This window comes from Antrostomus carolinensis, unplaced genomic scaffold, assembly GCF_000700745.2.
Source record: "Antrostomus carolinensis isolate BGI_N321 unplaced genomic scaffold, ASM70074v2 scaffold14851, whole genome shotgun sequence".
In the NCBI taxonomy this organism is placed as follows: Eukaryota; Metazoa; Chordata; class Aves; order Caprimulgiformes; family Caprimulgidae; genus Antrostomus; species Antrostomus carolinensis.
Genome location: NW_010296502.1, coordinates 254 through 19,946, shown reverse-complemented (window position 1 = coordinate 19,946; position 19,693 = coordinate 254). Strand labels below are relative to the sequence as shown.

The 19,693-nt window shown below is 36.7% G+C and overlaps 1 protein-coding gene across 1 annotated transcript in view; it reads right to left on the bottom strand.

Annotated features, from left to right (window-relative positions):
- Positions 1 to 9,828, bottom strand: part of PKNOX1 (PBX/knotted 1 homeobox 1) — a 28,461-nt gene extending 18,633 nt beyond the window's left edge. The window contains exons 1-4 of the mRNA XM_010178320.2: positions 9,743 to 9,828; positions 5,221 to 5,322; positions 2,382 to 2,509; positions 1,050 to 1,221 (exon numbers count right to left, since the gene is read on the bottom strand). Of these exons, the coding sequence (XP_010176622.1) occupies positions 1,050 to 1,221; positions 2,382 to 2,509; positions 5,221 to 5,271 (351 nt within the window). The 5' untranslated portion in view covers positions 5,272 to 5,322; positions 9,743 to 9,828. The remainder of the gene's footprint in view (positions 1 to 1,049; positions 1,222 to 2,381; positions 2,510 to 5,220; positions 5,323 to 9,742) is intronic.
- Positions 9,829 to 19,693: the final 9,865 nt, after the last annotated feature.

Below are 19,693 nucleotides of genomic sequence, written 5' to 3'. Positions count from 1 at the left end.
CCAGGTTCTTTTCCACAAAGCTGCTTTCCAGCTGCTTGGCTCCCAGAGTCTATCAGTGCACGGGGTAATTCCCCCCTAGGTACAGGACGTGGCATTTCCCTTTGTTGAACTCCATGAGATCCCTGTTTGACAACTTTTCCAAAAGCAGTTCTAGCGGTGCAGCCATCTGGTCATCAGCCACTCCTCCCAGTTTTGCAACATCTACAAACTTGCTGAGGTACACTCTGTCCCATCATCCAGGTCATTAATGAAGATGTTAAACAGTATTGGTTCCAGCACCAGTCCTGGAGTACACCACTAATAACTAGCCTTCAAGTGGACTTCAGGGTGCTGATAGCAATCCTCTGAGCCCAGCAGTTCACCTAGTTTTCAGTCCATCTCACTGCTCATTTATCAAGTCCATATATTATCAGTTTGTCTATGAGAACATCATAGGAGACAATGTCAAAAGCCTTACTAAAGTCAAGATAAACCACATCCATTGCTCTTTCCTCACCCACTGCGCCAGAACTACCACGTTCCAGCTATTAGATTTCAGATATGCTTCTGAAAAGAAATTGGGATTAGAGATAATGATACATAAGAAAAATTGTGTCTATGTTAATGGGTTTCTAAGCTCATCTTATGATTGCTCTTCTTCTACATTAATTAGATGAGGCCTGATTAAAAAAACAACAGTTGGAAAAAACTTACACCAATTACATGTTTTTGATAAACGTTTGTTATACATTTGACACTCTAAAATTGATTTGCAGAATTAACCTGGCTACAGCAAGCATATGTTTCTGTTTGTCTCTAAAACACTGATTTCAGCCAGTTTAGAATGGGAAACAATTGTGAAGGGCCCTATGTAAGCTAACAGGTAAGAGGGGAAAAAGGAGTCAGAAGAAATTAAAAAAAGAATGTTTCTCAGCATTAACATAAAGAAGAATCTCTTGTATGAAGAAAAATGTGCAGAGAAACTATAAGCACTAGTTGAGATCCAAAATTAGGAAGAAGAGGCAAATGTGATGATTGTTTCAGAAATAAAAGGAACAGCTTATACTTACCAAATTATCAGTTTCTGGATCTTCACAGAAAAAGGGTTTTCCTTCTTTCTCTTGCTTTCTTACAAAATTTTCAATATCTACATCAAAACTAGCAGAAGTTGTGCCTTCTGAGCCTTGTGTAGATTGTTCACATTTTTCAAATAATAGTGCTAATAAGGGAAATAGTGGGTGCCTAGAATAAAAGTTAAAATACATGAATAAGTATTTTAACTTACATGTACACCACCGAAAAGTAAGACATCTGGCTCACGTACGGCAACAGTCACTCATGTAAGAAACAGAAAGATAAGTTTTGGAAGAGACTGTGTATAACACCACTGGCTACAGGGAAACATGATCAAAGTTTGAGGTTTTTTTCAATTTGATTTACCACACACTCTAGAGGCAAATAAAGCAGTAAAAAAAAAAGGTATATTTAAATAAAGAGAACAATCACAAACTAAAAAACTATGGCATACTATTTAATTCACTGTAATTGAGTGGCAAGAGATACATTAATACAGTACATTAGAAATGAGGATTAGAATTTACAAATAGGATGAATGTAGATTTAAATTCAGAAACAAAGCCTGATAAAATTAATTTATTCTTCAATGTGGGCCTTATTTATAAAACACAAATAACTTCACAGAACTGGGAACAGTATGCAGGCTGTACTCAGAGGCCTCCCATGAAATCATGCTCAGAGAAGAAGATTATTTTCTTAGCACAAATCTGTAAATGAGTGGATACATCTTTCTGCTCCAGGTTTTCAGTTTGTATTTTTTTTACCTGCAAACTGGTAATAGTTATGTCTTTATAAAGCACTTAATGTAAAGAACACTTAACCTCATCAAAACTGAGCGTATTGCTTAGCACAGCACTTAAGACTGGAAATTCTCTAATTAGTATGTTTATACATCAACATTTAATCCAGTTTGAGCTAATTACTGGGCAATAGATTGTAATCCCTAAAGAAAAGGGAGTAAAGATCAAACTAATTACAATAAAAATAAAATCTCACATTAAAGATAAAAACTACAGTATAACAAATAGTGACCATAGTTCAGTCTTAGTAGCTTGCTAAATTTCACTTGTGCTTTAAAGGCAGCTACCTTTAGACTATCCTTTAAAACTCTCCTGAAAATGCAGAATCCCACAATAAAGGGAAGGGTTTTTTTTTTTCTTGGCTGAAGACTGACAGTGAAGGTAATTTGATCTCATTCTTTCCCTGCAAACTACTGACACAGTTAGCCAAGAGATCATATGATTTTAAGCTACTCATTATTAATAATAATAAAAAATCCTCTATTCTTTACTCTTAAAAAAAACAGAACACGAGTCCATTACTACCTGTAAATGGCCTGCTTGTCTGCATCCATTGGCGTTTGAGATTCTACAGGGGCAGGACTCACCCCTTCTGCATCAGTTTCAGAGCAGTTGGGATCTTGTTCAGTTTTCAACTCTGTTACTACTTGCATCTGTAGAAAAAGAGTAAATTATAAGTAAATCTGTATGCTTGACGTAAATAAGTGTACTGTTTTCTAAGGAAATAGCAATGCAAAGGGCTACTAAATTGCCAGAAGGTTGGTATGACTTGGCAGTTACACAAAAAGCCATAGCAGTAACAAAACCCCTCTTTTAATCCTTGACACTTTTTGATGGGTAGCGTAAAGGTCACTTCAAGTTTTAGCAGTCAGCTTTAAAATGGGAATGACAGATATTAGCAAATTGTTAAAGCATTTTGTCTCTGAAGTGGCTATTTTTGGAATGGGCTAGAGTACACTGCTCCTAAATATTTCTGGGGATGTCTGCATAAAAAGTCTTTAGGATGAAAACAACAGAAAGGCAAGTTTCTACTCTTAAGTTTTCTTTCTTATTTCTTACTGTACATTATATCAGGATACTGAAGAAAAGAGATTCTGAAGTTTTTCTTGTCCATTAAAATGCACATTTTCAAGAACTGAAATATTCTGTGTCTCTCCAATCTTTCAATTATCAGTAGCATAACCTCCTCTGATCTTTACCACTCAAATTTACATATTGAAATAACAAGTTATTTTAGGAATATCAAGCTACTGGAGAAAACAGCAGTATCTGCTTCTGCAATCCATTTAACACACAGTTACACAATCTGCCACCACTGGAAAAACAACATAGAGTCACAGCTCCCACTGAGCACCTCCTAAATTGCACTAGGTGGCTTGTAATGCCTTCGAGGTGATTTCAAAGTTTTGAAAGTGGTTTTCCCATCACCTCCAGATAAATATCTTTCAGACTAAAAGGTCTTAAAGGAACCTGTCCTCTGCAAGTCATAGTTTCCACCCCCCAACCCGAACTCCTTGGTTTTCTCCCATTTGAGCACAGAGAACCTCTTGTACAAAGACAAGAAATGACTGCAATCTTTTTTTTTTCTACTTTAACCTTAACAAGCTTTATCACGAGTAAAGGACAGACACTGTTCTTGTTATCACCAGGCAGCCAGAACTGACACCTGCAGAAAGGAAGTGTACCAAATGCAATCCCCTGCCCTTCTCCCCCCGTGAGATGTATGTATCACATCACCTACAGGAGCCCTCTGAGAGGAGAGCTGGCCTCCAGAAACTGTTAGAGAATCTAACTCTGACAGAATTTAATCTATTTCCATGCAACATAAGCAAAAGGAATTTACACTATTCCCAACAAGAAGTCTGGGAGAACCAAAAGGTTTGTGCTTTATTACCTGTCGGGGCCAAGCCATCTCCCAGCAAAATCAGAAACTGAGAAAATGCCAACGTATCCTACCCAACAGGGCAGCCTGCCTTGCAAAAAGCTTCCTCAGCAAGAACAGACGATTTTTAAGCCAGAATGCTTGCAAAAAAGATGCAACTAATGGACTCATTTCTTGGCTAACAACAAGAAGGAGGAGCAAAATAAAAGCGTATGACTCATACAAGTGATTATAAATGTTGAGCCATACATCTGCAGAGTTTGAAGGGAGAGGGCATTTTCAGTTAGGGCTCTATCTCACTAGAAGGAGGAAACAGCTCACTTAAAACCGAAAGCTATTTTCTGTGGGCCATTTCCAAACTACAAAAGCAGCAGGCACCCAAATTCCCTGTCTATCTTGGTCACTGAGAGCTTAAAATACAAGGCAATTAGAAAGAAAATGCTCTCTCCTAATCCATTCTTTACAAAAACATGTTACTTTCACTGATATGTCACAGGATGCAATGAATTTGTTGGGGGAATAAAGCAAAAGATGTAAGGCAGGTGAGAGGAGAGAAATTAGAATTGCAATAAAAGAAGTAAATAACGACAACACAAATCAATAATCCCAGACTGCATTCAGATAAACATCTTTTTATAAGAGATGGGAAAAGTTGCTGTTTTCTTCTGACTGTTCGCCACTGTTGCCATCTGCTGACAGAAGTACTTGTATTTACTGCTTAGGGCTGACACACAGTAACGCAAAAATGGGTCTTCAGAGTACAGGCCACCAGCAGGACTTGTCTCCAGTTAACAGTGTTTTAATTTAGCCATTCAAATTGTTGCAATGTACAGCCTGTTGTACAAAAATGAAACATTATGACCAGACATATCTGAGTATGTTTCATTATTCTAGCTGTTTGTTAACAGAAATAAGAAACTGGAAGCCCACCGACCAGTTTTCTATTAGCAATTCTGATCAATAACCTCATTAAAATGAGTACCAGTATTTTACCAGTTTTCAACCGGCAGCAGAATTGCATCAACTTAAATGTAGTCAAAGTAGCATATAATTCTAGATAACTAAATTTATCCTTCACTTGCTCAAGACCAACAAGTCTATGACTGTGTAAATGGCATCTATCTATTGTTAACTGCAGACACCTAAGAACACTGAAGTATCACATACACAAAGCACTACCGATGCCCATTTGACTCTCCTAAAAATAGGAACATTACAGCACACAAATGATCTTGAGGGGATTCAGAAGAAAACCCCTTATCTAACCGTTCTTCCAGAAGTTAAGCAAAGTCATGCAAAGATTAGCTAAGCTTTTAATAAGTATCCAAGTGTTAAAGAATAGCATCTTATCACTTTAAAGATCTTGTTTTACAAACAAGATACTTAAACAATGCCAAAGCAGGCATTAAGGAAAAGGTCAATACCTTTTTTCTCCTGCTAACTAACTGTGTTTACTTCATAGAGAAAGAAAAACACACCTACCTGTTGTCCATCTTGATAGTTGTCTATACTTAATGTCTGTGTTGCCATCATGGTTAATAAAACGTTAATTATGTCAAATCATCATAAGTATGAACAAATATTCTTTAAAAATAAAAAAAAAAGTCAGTTATAAAAGAGAACACTTAGAATCCAGTTCTAAAAATTGAAAAAAGATAAAGGTTTATGCACACCTCTGCCCCCCCAAAAATCAGCAAATTTATTGACAATGTTACATGCATTTTCTAAAAATAAAATAAAATAAAATTTAAAAAAATCAAGTTGGAAAATGCAACAGGTTTCATCAGCAAAACGTTCATTGTATCATTTTATATTTGAAGGTAAGATTTTTAATAAGAAACTGAGGTTCTTATACATTCACAAACTTCAAGTAAACTTTATTTTTTCACTACTTATTCTAAGGTAATATATAAAATCTAGAAATGAGCAAAGATTTATCTTTCTGCATTTTGAAAAGGCTAACAACACATCAGCACACTGAAACAGTAATAGTCTATAACTGATGAATCAAATGTAAAAAGTGTTAAGCAATACACTATTTACTTAAGAGTATGAATCCCATATTCTAAAGCTAGGGCCTGAAATTACTTTTCGAAACCAAAGGAATCTACCATCCATGTAATTTAAGGATTAACCAAAACTGGAACAATATCTAACAAATTTTAAACAATTGGGCCTATGTGAGTATAGTTTCAAAAGTGACTAAGAATTCAGAAGTCTCATTCTCATAGACATTTGATACATTCAATCATTCACATTTAATTTTCTTGTCAGATTAATAGTCATTACAACTGAAATAATGGAATTCATGAAGCTGTTACCATTAAATATTACCATAGAACTCAAATTTCTTTGACACATCGGAGTCCTAATGTTTAGCTACTATAAAACATATTAAAAATATCAAATAATTAAATTATTAAAATATTCATTTTCATATTAAAAAAGAGACAGAGCTCATGTCTTGAAGAAGATTACATCTGGGTATTAATTCAAAGTTTTCTACTCTCTTCCACTTAAGTCAGTATTGAAGTACTAAGCGGTTAGAATTTTCAGCAGTTTAAGATTGAAACAAAAACTTTTTTCTTTGTAATGTGTTTAATCACTACAAATTTTTCAACTATTTTTAAATCTTTCCTTCACTACAGAACATGACCATTGTGAAGAGCAACTTTTATATTTCTGGATATTTTCCCCTACAGATTATAAGAGTCTCAGGTAAATGTTTCATTTTGGAAACACAGGACAAATTTCAAGATTTCTTTCTTCGTTTACTTAACAGTTTCAAGCAGAGAGACACACTTAACTCCTCAAGACAAACCTCAAGCCTTACTTTGCATCAAGTTGTATTCAAACTGCAATTCCTGAGCATTAAACAGCTTTAAAGACTAGAGCAGTTCACCAGGATGACGTAAGCATGACTTCCTTCACAAACGCGGTTATTGACTTTCACTCACTCATGCTTAAAATGGAGCTGTTGCTCTTTGGGAGTCTGTGCCACTTTACACACACAAAAGCATCTTGGGAACCACAAGTATGAGCAGACAGAGCAGATCTTGGTTCTGGCATTGGGTCATGTGCTTGCAGAGCTGGACAAGTTTCTATCTGTAGACAACACGTACGTATCATCTTAAGTAGCTTGCGGAATACTAGCTAAAAGGTACGCTACAGTTTGGGAACTACTATGTTGACGTATGTTTTTCTTAAGAATACAATTTACAAAGGAAAAGAGTAAAGACCACATTTAGAGTTTTTCTAACAGCCTTAATAAATATATTTTCTGGTTCTAGTTTGTCTATCTGTCTTTGTAAAATATCAATATCTCTTTCTTTGAAACTCCAGAAATATTACTGATCTCTCCACCAAAAATGGGAATGACATAAATGCACTGACAGAAGTACTTCAGATTTTTAAATTTTTTTTTAATAATTATGAATCTTTTAATGTTAAAGTTAAATCAGCATCTGCCACAATAGCAAAATGAGCTATCTTTCAAAATACTTTAAGGGGACATATTCTAAAACATCAGCCCTGTAAACATTTGTCTTATGTTTAATTTTTTATTTTCTTTCAAAAATGGTAGTTTACAACTGGGGCATTAGTGTCTTTCTGTATTTATAGAGTGGAATGGTACATATAAAATGTTGCTTTTCCTCCTTCTCAGAAGGCACACATTTAATTTCTGACTGTAATATCCAAAGCACAGACCAGACTACCCTCAAAATGAAAGTACAACAGTTGAACAGATCAGCAAAGAAAGAGTAAACACTATTCAGTGCTTGTTTTAGAAACTGAGTAAGTTCCTCACAAAATGCTGTTAAAGAAACAGTTGGGCTGTGGAAGAAAGATGAAGTTCTTAGAAAAGAGGTAATAAGAAGAGGTAAAACAGTCACAGAAGAGGAAGAGTGTCTTAGAGTTAAGCAAGGATGTGAGATCACAGTGACACAAAGAACAACACAGAGAGTGAAGTAACAAAGATATGCACGCAAACTGGTGAAGACAATAGGACATTGCAAGAATTTCTGGAGAAGCAGACAATTTGGACCAACCCTTCCTTCCAGATTTCCATAAGGAAGAGACACTTCACATCTGGAAATCCCTCAGGCCACATGAAGGAAAAAGGAGGTGCACAGCTTTGAGCTAGGCCCATAGATTATTTCATCAAGAGGGACTTTTGCCCTATTGTCTCCCAGGGGAAGGGCTGGAAAGAATTCTACAGGGGTATATTCTTTATTTCCCGTAAGAGCTTCCCCTCTGACTTACAATTACAGTAGAAGAAGATTAAGCTATTAGGCAAGATAGCAACTGATGAGATTTAGAGAAGACAACTACTGCAAATCAAGAAGAACAAATTGAGCTAATCACACACTTAAACTGAGGCAATTAACTGAGGAATTACTTTGGTTCACTAAAGAGAAACATCTCCTCATTACTCAGTAGTGGTAAGGGACAAACGATGTTAAACTTTAAGAAAAATAACTGAAAAGGTATTTACACATTTGGCTTTTATAACCTAATTTAGGATACAGCATCCAGCTCTAGTTAGCAGATACACAGCCTAAGCAGATGTTCATTCTGCAAACAATGATGCTAGATTAAGCTGGTATCGCTCCCAGATGTTTATCACTGCCACCCTGCCAGAGCTAATTACTTCCACAGCTCTACCACTGAGCCCACAAAACACGTGAACAATTTCTGAGCCTTTTTACATGAAGTCGGCTAGGCTAGTTCAGCCCGCTGTTAAAGGTGTCTATGATGCAAACCAGCTGACTTTGTCTGAAGCACGTTGCTGTGCACTCACACAACCCCTGCTCTTGGCTGACCTATGAGTGTGGTAATTTCTGGCTCATGTGTGGCGATTATCAACTCACAGCAGGACCATCTTTAACCAGCACAGCTATACCCAATACTATATGGCCTAAGGTATCTGAAGTGGGGCTAAGAACACATGACTTTTGGACAACTGAGCTTTAAAAATGCCAATTATTCTTTGTTAAAGAAATCGAGATTAGAAGGAAAACTGCATTTGTGTCATATTCAGAGAGTTACAAATATAAAAACAAATAACCCAAGGCTGAGAGAGTCAGCCAGTCTGCTTCATGCATAACAAAATTAACTCTCATTCTATTGATTTGGAAAAGAAAGTGTGAGGAAAACCCAAGGAAACATTTAAGGCCACGTAAACTGGAAGCTGATGCATGAACTGCAATCAGAAACTCCATTTCTAACTGTGGCAAAAGCGAATTCACAAAAGCATTGTGTTCTGCAAAACAAAGTGAAAGGAAAAAAATGCAAGCCTTCAATAAAAGTAAGTATAAAGGTAAAACACAGAGTAGAAAGGAAGATAAATCAAGAGGGGTAATCAGAAATGTGGAGACTTTGAGCAAGTTAAGGAGTATCTAAGAGAAGAGATTAAAGGTGAGCAGAATCATGCACACAAAGTGATCGTTTAACATCCATCACTCCTCACTTGCTCTACTTACTCCTTCATAATTAAGAGCAAAGGGACCACCCAGTAACGTTAACATAAGGTGCAAGTAAGCTGTTGGAGTTCAGTAATATCATTTTTAACATATACAAGCTACACCAGATGTTTGTAAGAGATATAAATAGTTATGCTTGAGGGTATAAACCAACCACTAACTGTCTCAGGGTTGTGAAGAAACTACCCAGCAGACTTGTTAACAAGTAATCATTCCTTCCAATTTTCCCCTTTACACATTCCTTTGAAGTCCTTCAGAGAGAAATGGAGGATTGGCAGATTCAGCCTGGCTATTTGTTAATTCTTACTTAACTCAGTCCTGGCACGTGCTATGTAACATAGAACCTTATATTCATATACAAAGTTAAAAAGAAACAAAAATCAAAATAGCAACAAGCCTGTTTGACACATGAAAAGCATCTAGAACCCTTCCCTTTTCATCAAAATACCTAATGACATTTGCTCCGAGAGCACACTGCTTTCTGAAGGAGATAAAATACTGGTCGTAAGAAAGCTGCTCACCCCTTTCCTTCAATGGGTTGATGAAGACATTATTTTGTTCCAGCAGAGTAAATCCCACTGACGTACAACATACAGGACAGAAACCTAAAAACCAACAGAGAAATATTCAGAAGGAGACAACAACACAGAATATTCTTTCTGAGACAATACAATTAAAGAAAATACTTTGGTTTATTATGTGGTTCCCTCTCCAAGTTTAAACAAACTGACAGGATTTTTTTGTATGCTTTGAAAATACTTTGTTGCATTTTTAATAACCTCTATCCCATGCTATTACTTGAATTTTCCCTCATCTTACTCCATTCATTCTCCATATTTATCTTTGCTGACACCTCTAATGGAAGGCTACATTTAGACTACTAACATGCCTGCTGTTCAACCTTTATATTTTACTCTCCCGCTCAGTGTCTGCTTAGACTAGACAAGACACATCCCAAAAATAAACTACAAAATGCAAATAGGAATAACTCATTAGTGTTGTAAAAATTAAGCATGAAACCAAGAAAGGTGAAAGACTTTTTAAAAATTTATTTAAATCTCCTTCATAATAATCATGCTTTGATTTTATTAATGAAAGTATTCTAATGATGGCTATGATCCAGCAATCTACTGCATGATAAAAAAAATCTAACTGACTACAGGGAGGGGCATGAGCCATTGTTAGGATCCCATGTTCTGCGAAGACAAGTTCTGCTACTGGATTATTCAGCAATTTTCAAAAAGCCTAAAACATTACCACCTAAAATTACTCTAATTATATTTAATTTAATAGCACCTGTTTGATATATTAAAGCTACTTTTAAAAAGTAGTAATGATTGTGAAAGCAAAGCAGCAAAGATTGTGAAAATGTATTTAGAAAACTCAGCTGCTTAAAAGCATTTTTAAAGGCCTGCAAAACTATCTCAGGGGAAGTTCCAGACACCAATGTTGCACAAGGATCACCTGAAATTATATGATGGCTAAAACACACAGGTGATATCTTTAATCAAATTATCTCTGTTTCTCACATAGACAAAGTTTCTGTGCTCCCAGTTTTACCAACTGCATAAGAACTGGAATGAAAGTAACTCCAACATTTTTGAAAGTGAAATTAAGTTGGCATTTCAATTTGAGAACCAACATTATCCATACATAATGCAGAAGTTATGTTTTTCAGACAAATTCACAGAAAAACAAAATGCTAAGGGACACTCAATACAGATGCCATCTCTGGTTCATAAAACCTAGCTCTAAGAGCAGGGAAGATACTCTGAGGAGTTACAAGGCAGTATAAGCTTCAGTCATCGGTTAGAGATGAACTACTGAGAGAGAAGGAGTTCCAGTCCAGATTGATACACCTGGTCTTGAAGTCTCAAGGGGCAGATGACACATTAAAAGTTCTTACTACTTTCTCTTAAGCTGTCAAAGAGCTATGTCCCCAAAGAACGGACTTCTCTCATTTTTGTAACTTCTTAATTCTGTCCTGAGAAGACAGTGTACCCTCTTATTCCCTTCTTCGCACGCTGTTTATTTGCTTTAATTTTGGTACTCATTTTCACCCACCTCAACTTACTGGACTAGTTTCCAATAGAGGACTTCACACTATTTATAGCATCTTCTGAATGTAGGTCACTGGCAGATAAATTGGGATTATCTATTCCTTGTCTCTGCTCAGACATAAAGAAGGACTACTTCACCATTGCAAATCTGAAAAACCTGCTCCCTTCATTCAGAAACTGCAGCAAAAAACACAATTGTGCCACCATTGCCAGTTCTGGTCACTCAAAAATATTTCCTGTATGAAGAAGAAAGTAGCCCCTGCCTGCAAAGCCTTACACTGGAACTCTGGAAATAGGCAAGTTTATAGACAGTGTATGAGGTACCAAGGGCAGAAAGAAAGAAATACTGAAGAAATGCCAGCCCAGGTGAAAGATGCTGCAGAGGAAAAAGTTTGGCTGAGAATGAGCCATAAGACATTGCAGTCACATTGCCTTCTTCTAAGAGACACTTGACAGCAATTAAGACTAGAATCCACCCTAAAACAGATCAGACAAGAAAACAAGAGAGATCTGTGCTTGCATGTTATGTCCACTCATATATCCAGGTGGGAGCAAGAACAGGGAGCAGATATACTTGCTAAAGGATGGAGACAACACCAAGGCACTGTGGAGCCTCAACTTGAAATTCCTATTGCCAATTCTTTTTCCTTTTATTCCTCTTGCAGTCAAGCTTTAAAGTCATGTTATCATAAAAAAGAAAATATTTAACTATGAAACCAAAACCAAGGGCAACTTGCTTTGTCACTTAAAAGGCGTATCATGATTGAAGTTTTTACTACAAAGTAAAATATGACCTTGTTCACTCAAGTGTAGAACCCTCTGTTCAGTCATTCTCTCACTTTGCATGTCAGCTAGTAAGAAACAAAGACCTGCACATATATTCAGATACAAAAATATTAGTAGACGTTAAGATCAAGATATATATTTTTTTTTCATAGATTCAAATGATTATAATAATAATGAAGCAATATGCAGAGTATATATGACAACATGCCATCAGGGATTCATTCTACCTTTGCTGCAGCCTATCTCCATCAACCTGCCTACAAATAGAAATTCAGCAAAATTGGGAAAAAACAATCAATATGAGGTTGATGCATACAAGTTTATTAAAACTGTGCTCAATGAGAACGTACTCCTCATTCAGCAGCAAGGTGGCTTCCGTTTCCTCTCTCTTATGTACTTACAAAGCACAGTTATTATTTAGAACATTATACTTTTAGAAAGATGATGTTCCCGTTCAGGACTATAATACCAGCCTCGGGGAGCTGCACCACGCAGATACAGCTAAACAGTTATTACACAACAGCTATGCTGTCAATAGCCCAAAACCAATTTTCGGTGCAGTAAAATGAGACTGACTTTGTGTCACTTTTTTCGTTTTATTGTTTGGTGGCGCAATAAAGTTATTTATATATTAATCCTGAATATGAGATTACATTAAAAAACTGAATGTGTATTATACTTTAAGAAACTGAAAATTAAATTAAAATCCACCACTAAGGTTAAATTTCTTCATAAATACAGGCTACACTACAAGCTATCATCAACCTCTCTTTGCATTCTCTTTTCATATGATCCCATTTCAGAATTTAACAAGCCATACCAAATATTTATATCACAGACTATCTTCTAAGCATCACCACACAATGTCACACAGCATGACAAATAACAACCCATCTCAGGAGAAGATCTGTGTCCCTTTAGTAATTCACTCTTTGTGTAAACTCTGCTTTCAGTATTTTAAAGGAATTATGGAAATTCTCCTATTTGCAGGTAGCAAATACAAAATAAGTATTACAAAAAATTACACTTTACAAGCTAAAATTGCATATGCAGTGGATATTAAGGATGTATAAGTTAATATAAATTTCTCAAGACACAACAATGAAAGCAGAATTCAGAGCATCTGGGTCTTTAGAAGAACTTCAGCTTCTTAATTCTGCATACACCCTTTGTGTTTACACCAGTGTGTTTCTTGAGAAGTACACATAATCATGGTTCGTGTAGTTGCCAATTTACCACAGCGCTTCTTAACAACTAGGGGGGGGGAAAAAAAGATAAATCCTATCCAATCGACTCATAAAATAACGTCACCTCAGTGTGCTCAAGTATCCTGCCTCCATGGCAGGAGGAAATCCTCAGGTTGTTCTCCTACCTTCTGCAAAATGAAAATCTCATTCTTCTATTAGAAGATTCTCAAATTCAAGAAACTCCCTGCAGCATCTCAGTTTCTCCTACCCATTTCACACTGTAATTTGACCCTGCTTTGTTAGCTCCATAAAGTAACAGTAAGGAATTAAGGGGACTAAACAGAAATTTTGGTAAAAGGAAAACAGAACTTTAATTGCTCCAAGACTCCTGAGGGATTAGGGTATGAGGGAACAAAGATATTCCCATCACTCCCTCATTCATCCATATTCAATATATGGTAAATGAAGATTCCTTCAGGGTTGGGTTTTTTTCTCTGTATTCTTAACACTGCAAACTGAAGGACTTTTTTGTTCACTTGCTTGTGAATCCTGGCACATACATTCCTTACACACATCTACTTGTCAGAAGACAGAGAAGTATTTTTTTCCCCCTCGGTATTTACCCCGTGTGCTGTCATCATAACACTTGAGACCCAAAATCAAGGAGACAGTGGTGTCTCTGCCTTGCTGCTACCATGGCAGGACTGCATCAGAAAGACTACCAAAAGCCTCTTACATACCAGAGGGCATGTATGAGCAGTTCCACAGCTGGAACAGGCTCTAGTGCAACTTTCCTACTTAATGATATTTAATTACTTTTTTAAACACAATTTCACAGGGCAGGCGGGGAACAAACAAACAAACAAATCTACACCACAAAACAACCCAGAACTCCACCCTCCACATCTCCCCAGCGTTCCCCACATGGATAAACAACAGGTTTGCATATGTGCTAGACACAATTCTGTTCCTTTGCCACTGAAGCCTTTGGAATATGCACACAAGTGTGCAGTGAATCTCTTACTTCTGGAGACACCCATTTCATCATATCCTTCCAGGCAAATTAAACCAAAGCAATGGGAAATTCTATTTTAATCATGATTTGTATCAGCACCCAATAAACCATGACTGAAATTAATCTTGTTTTGTGTTTATACTTTGCGGTTTCATAAAGAAGACACAGAATAACCACCAATCTCACTATGGCTTTATTGCTATTGAATACTTTACAATGTCAGTAAGCAGTTTATGTAAGCATATGTAAGTTTTCCAACATTTTTATTATAAAAACCATAAATGTTTCTAATTATTCTTTCTATGAAGGACTGAATTCCTAGTGCTACTGAAGTACACTTTAAAGTATGAAGAAGAGTTTTATTTAACTAGTAAGTACATTTAAAATGGACTTAAGATGTTGAATGTATAAGAAATTCTCCTCTACACATTTTTGGCATTTACACAGTTCATCAAAATTAAGATGTTCCATTGTCAGTTATTTCATTTTTATGTCCTTTACGATTTCAGAAATAATGAGCTGGTCAATGAACCAAGCATTAACTTGGGCTAGCTGAATAACCTAAGGCAACACTAAATCCTGGTCCTGCAACTCTCTTGTCAAACCCCAGTCCAATCATCAGTAACTTTTCCAGAAGCTTCGCTCTTTTGACTCTAAAATTTGGCTGAACATGAACAACTTTGCTTTGCTGCTAAGTGTAGGCCCCAAAATGAACTGTCGTTTTCTTTTCAAAATGGTGATTAAATAAAAATTCTTCCTTTCCTGCTACACTTCTTCCACAACTCTTTAGTAATGGTGAACCAGAAGCAATCAGTTCACCTAAGTGAACACAGCAAGTAAGATGTGCTGTGTTCTAGCCTCTTCTGTTCCTGCTGCCAATGCTCTTCATGCTCCCCTCCTTTCCTATCCACGTTCTTCTGCTCTTCAGCCTCGTACTGCCCTTCCACACCAACGTACAGCTTGTCCTCTCTCTCATCTCTTGCCCTCTCTCGTTTTCCACCACCTCTGACCATTCGTAATTTTGCTAGTACCATCCTTTTCAGGCTCCTGGGCCTACTGCATTTCCATCAAGCTTCAATCTCTGTTCCCCATCTCTCCCCGAACACCACTATTCGTCCCTCCATGAGTATGACTGATGTCTAAGCATTCTGGGGTTGAGGGAGAAGCACAGATAAAAGACTATTTAGGATTGAACTTACCCATCACCTACTGCTGTGGGATGCATCATGTTTAACTACTTGGTCCAGATGATGACTGCACAGCCAGATGACATGCAAGGACCAACAGACAGGAAGATACTCATGTTACATGGAATATTCAGATAGTTTAGTTAATAAATATTTGCTGAGTCATATGCATGAACCAGTTTTTCAGGAGCTTATGATTTGTTAAGTTTCTCAAGGAACAGCCATACACTGTGTTGACTGTTTACGCTCTCCTCCCCTCTCTCCTCTGCAATGCTAAATTCCAGAACCCAAGTGCCGATATGCTCTTAAATAAGCCAAACAAGTGCTTTCCCCCCCTTTAAATTAACACCTTCACTTTCTTTTAAAGTAATTTGCAAAACACCGAGTCATTTTAAAGTTTCCAGAATAACCCTGCTCAAACATACTCATAGTGGCAAATTTCAGTATGACTAAGAAATAGCTACTGAAAACTACATCTCAAAATTAATAATAATAATGATAATAAAATAACTAGGTAACCTTACTCCTGGCTTCACTACTATCATGGCCAAGAACACAGACAAACAGGCTAGAACACATATAAATGAAGTGATTGTAGACTGACCTGAAGTTCAAGATCTTTAGTTATAAAACACACAACATAGCACACACGTTTTCACTCCTGTATTCTCTAGGCATGTTAAACATGTATAATACTCCAATTTCTGTTTCATAATTGCCTCTGTTTCCTTTGAATATCAAAGACTTGGACTTTATATTTCAGTAACAAGTATTATAATATCCTTTTCCTTTTGTTTTATTTGTTGTATAATTTGGCAAAAAAAAAAAAAAAAAAAAAAAAAAAGCTCAGCAGGATGTGCAGTATAGCCACACTTCCTAGCTTCCTCTGTCCTCAAGAAAAAACACATATAAATTGGAATTTGGTGGTTTAAAAAAAAAAAAAAACAAAAAAACACCCACAAAAAAAACACCCTCTTTTAATACACCAGTAGTAAGCTACCATATTCTACTTTTTTGCCTGAATTTATTGTTGGCTGAAGATGATAGTTACAGACCCATAGGTATAGCAAGCTAAGGGACAGCACATGATTAACATAGTCAGTTACCTCCCATTTTCAAAAATCACCTTTTGATTGTCTAAGTACTTAAACGGTCTTCCTGTTTAACAGCAAATAGCTCTTTTATAGACATATGTCCAAAAAACGAGAAGAACAAGGCCTGAAGTAGTTGCTGCATTAAAAACAAACAAGTGTGTCCATATGAAGGATGGTAAGCAGCTATGTGATGACAAGCAGACTGAAGTTTTATTTTCACTTCTAACACCAACTTCCTTTTTGTCCTTCAGTAACGTACACGACTTGGTATCCCCAGGCTGCTGGCAGGGGAACCAAGTTGCTGCCCTTTACCAGCTCCACAAAAGCACGCCAGTGCTCCCTTAACAACGAAGACTGCTATTTCCAGATCCTTGGTGTCGTCATTTTATTTTCTACCCGCTCCTACTTCCATTTGGTGATACCCACGTTCTAGAGTTACAACATGAAACAACCTTCTTGAGCAAAGTGAAGTACATGCTAACAAACGTTAATACTTCAGCATTCAGTTACGTTAGGGAGAGACATAATGGATGGGGTAAAATACTTTGGCAACATCTGGCAGCAAGTGAGCGAAGGGAAGAACTCTATCAGCAGCTTTTTTCCTTGCTCTTGGAATCCTCTTGCTTAAAAGAGCAGTAAGTTGTTTTACATTTTGTACAGCACTGAGCTGTGGCAAAATAACCCCTCCCCAGAGACTTCTCATTTGTAAACCTACAGACTCCTTTAACAAGTGAGACTGAAGCAACCAGCTGCTGCAAGAGAGAAGGAACATTTGAGGAATTTTAAATTTCACACACAAAAAATAACTCAGTCTTACTTACACCAAAATAAAAATACTAGTCTGCTTTATTGTGAGCTTTCACATGTGTGCCTGTCTTGCAGAGGTAACATTTGGCTCCCAGGCCACCCCATAATATTCTGAAATACAACTTGGACTACATCTCTCTTCATTCAGGGCATTAGCAGAGCCATTAGAACAAGCAGTTCCGCTATGACAGTAGTGGTTCTGTGTACCATTCACCCTTGGCCGTTAGTACAGGGCTTACTGACAGCAAAAGAGCTATTCTTTTCCAGGAAATCAAGTTGCTCCTAAATGCTTCTAAACTTGCTGTGGCAGCGATCAGAATCATTATGACTTTATTACAGCACTGCATTTACAGTACAGGAAAAGAAAAATACAGCTGGAAAGCAAAATTCTGAAAAAGAAAGTACAGCTTCTAGAAGACGTATCCATTTTATAGGACTAAAGTATTTAGAATTAATATGCATATTTAATTAATTCTAAACTCCTTTCAGTTGCACTAGTGGAAGACTGCAAGGACTTAGTTTTAAAATGTTACTTTCATATTCAAAAGATGATCCAAATCTTTAAAACTGTATATATATCAAGAAAAGAGTACAAACCAAGGCTGCAAATTACTTAATATTAGGCTAAATTTTTACACGCCAAAGTGAAATTTCCAAATACAAAATAAAACCCCAACCAACTATAACAACATACACAAAATCTGAAGAATTCCGAGTTTTCCTATTAGCACATAGGAAACGGTAACAAGATAAATTCCAGCAAAGCACTTTAACTACATGATATGAAGACCCATTTCAGATACGAAACAGGTATTAGTATTCAATTTATGCAGAGAAAGATACACAGGCACAGATAAAAAAAAAAAAAAATCACTGGGGAGATCAATGAGAATGAAGAGTGTCAGTGTTCAAAGTCTCAGAGCAGTGCAACAGCCTCCCTGCTACCCATCTCTGCCCCGCGAATGAAGTAAACCGAGCTACGCCTTTCACCACCTAACTGACACTTATGTTGAGAAAGCATCGTGAAACCTACACTGAAGTTTTCCTGGGGATACTTTAATCATAAGATGGCAAGAAAATATGTAAAGCTGTCACAGTCAACAGTAAAAATGTACTATACACTTCATAAAATAAACTGCAGATATAAAATACTAAAAAAAAGAAATAAACATAATTACTTATTTTGGATAGATTAAAAAGAATGGCATACCAAGAAGTGTGAAATTGTTTATTCAGACTTACTGTGAAATGTTTTGGGTTTTTTTCCCTCTGAAGTTTTTGAAAACTTAAATATAATGATTATATATGGCTACACACAGACTCAGAAAAGGATAATTCTGCAATTTTATTTTACAGAGCTATTTAGAAAACGCGTTCAAAATGCATTTGCTGTTGCTGGATACTCTAGCAATGACAAGGTCTGGAAACACACAGAAGCATTTCTGATACAATCACAACAATTCGTTTCCTGGATCGGTATAATCCATAAAATTTGTACATGCAGCTAACAAGGACTAACCAGGAGGCATTCAAGACTTGAGCTGCAGAAGCTGCATCACTTTAACTACACATATGTAACTAAAGGGATATGACCCCATGGCACAGGCAGACAGTGCACAGTTTATATCCCACAGAGGAAGGGAACAACCTGTAAGTGTATTCACAGCACCGAGAATAGCGAGGTGCATACATTTCTTAAGCCACAGTTGTTACAATTCCCCTAACCAAACAATCTACACTGGTGAAACTCTGTGCAGAGCATGCTCTAGAATAAAATTATGAAGTGTTATGAATAAACAATACATGGATGTTTTTGTAAAGACTAAGAAAGAATTATTTAGCTTTCCTTAAAAAAATAATTAGGTAAGATATTTAGCATACACTGAAAATTATGTACATCCTCCTGCTATCCTCCATAGGATGCTGGCTCAAGTGCTTTCCAGCAGCTACAGACCAGAATATATTGTCCACGCTCCCTATTCCTGTGATCTGTTTGAAGGCATGCACACATCATAATCCAAATAGGGGCAAGGACAGAAATGAATCTTGCCCAGACAATTAACAGCATGCGACCAAAAAAACCCACAGTGTAATTCATCGCATGGCATAAAAATTCATTTATAGGGGTATCGTAATGGATCTCAGGTCTCATTATCCCTCCCAAAACCATACCGGTCATGTACTTAGCTGTAACTGACAAAAAGGGGTCACAAACTGCAGCAGCAGTTTAGCAGTTTTTTAAAAAAAAGAAAAAATACGGTGACAGTGTCTCTAAAATTCCATTCTATGTTCCCGTTTAGGACAAGGGGAAATATTTCAGAAATAATAAAAAAAGA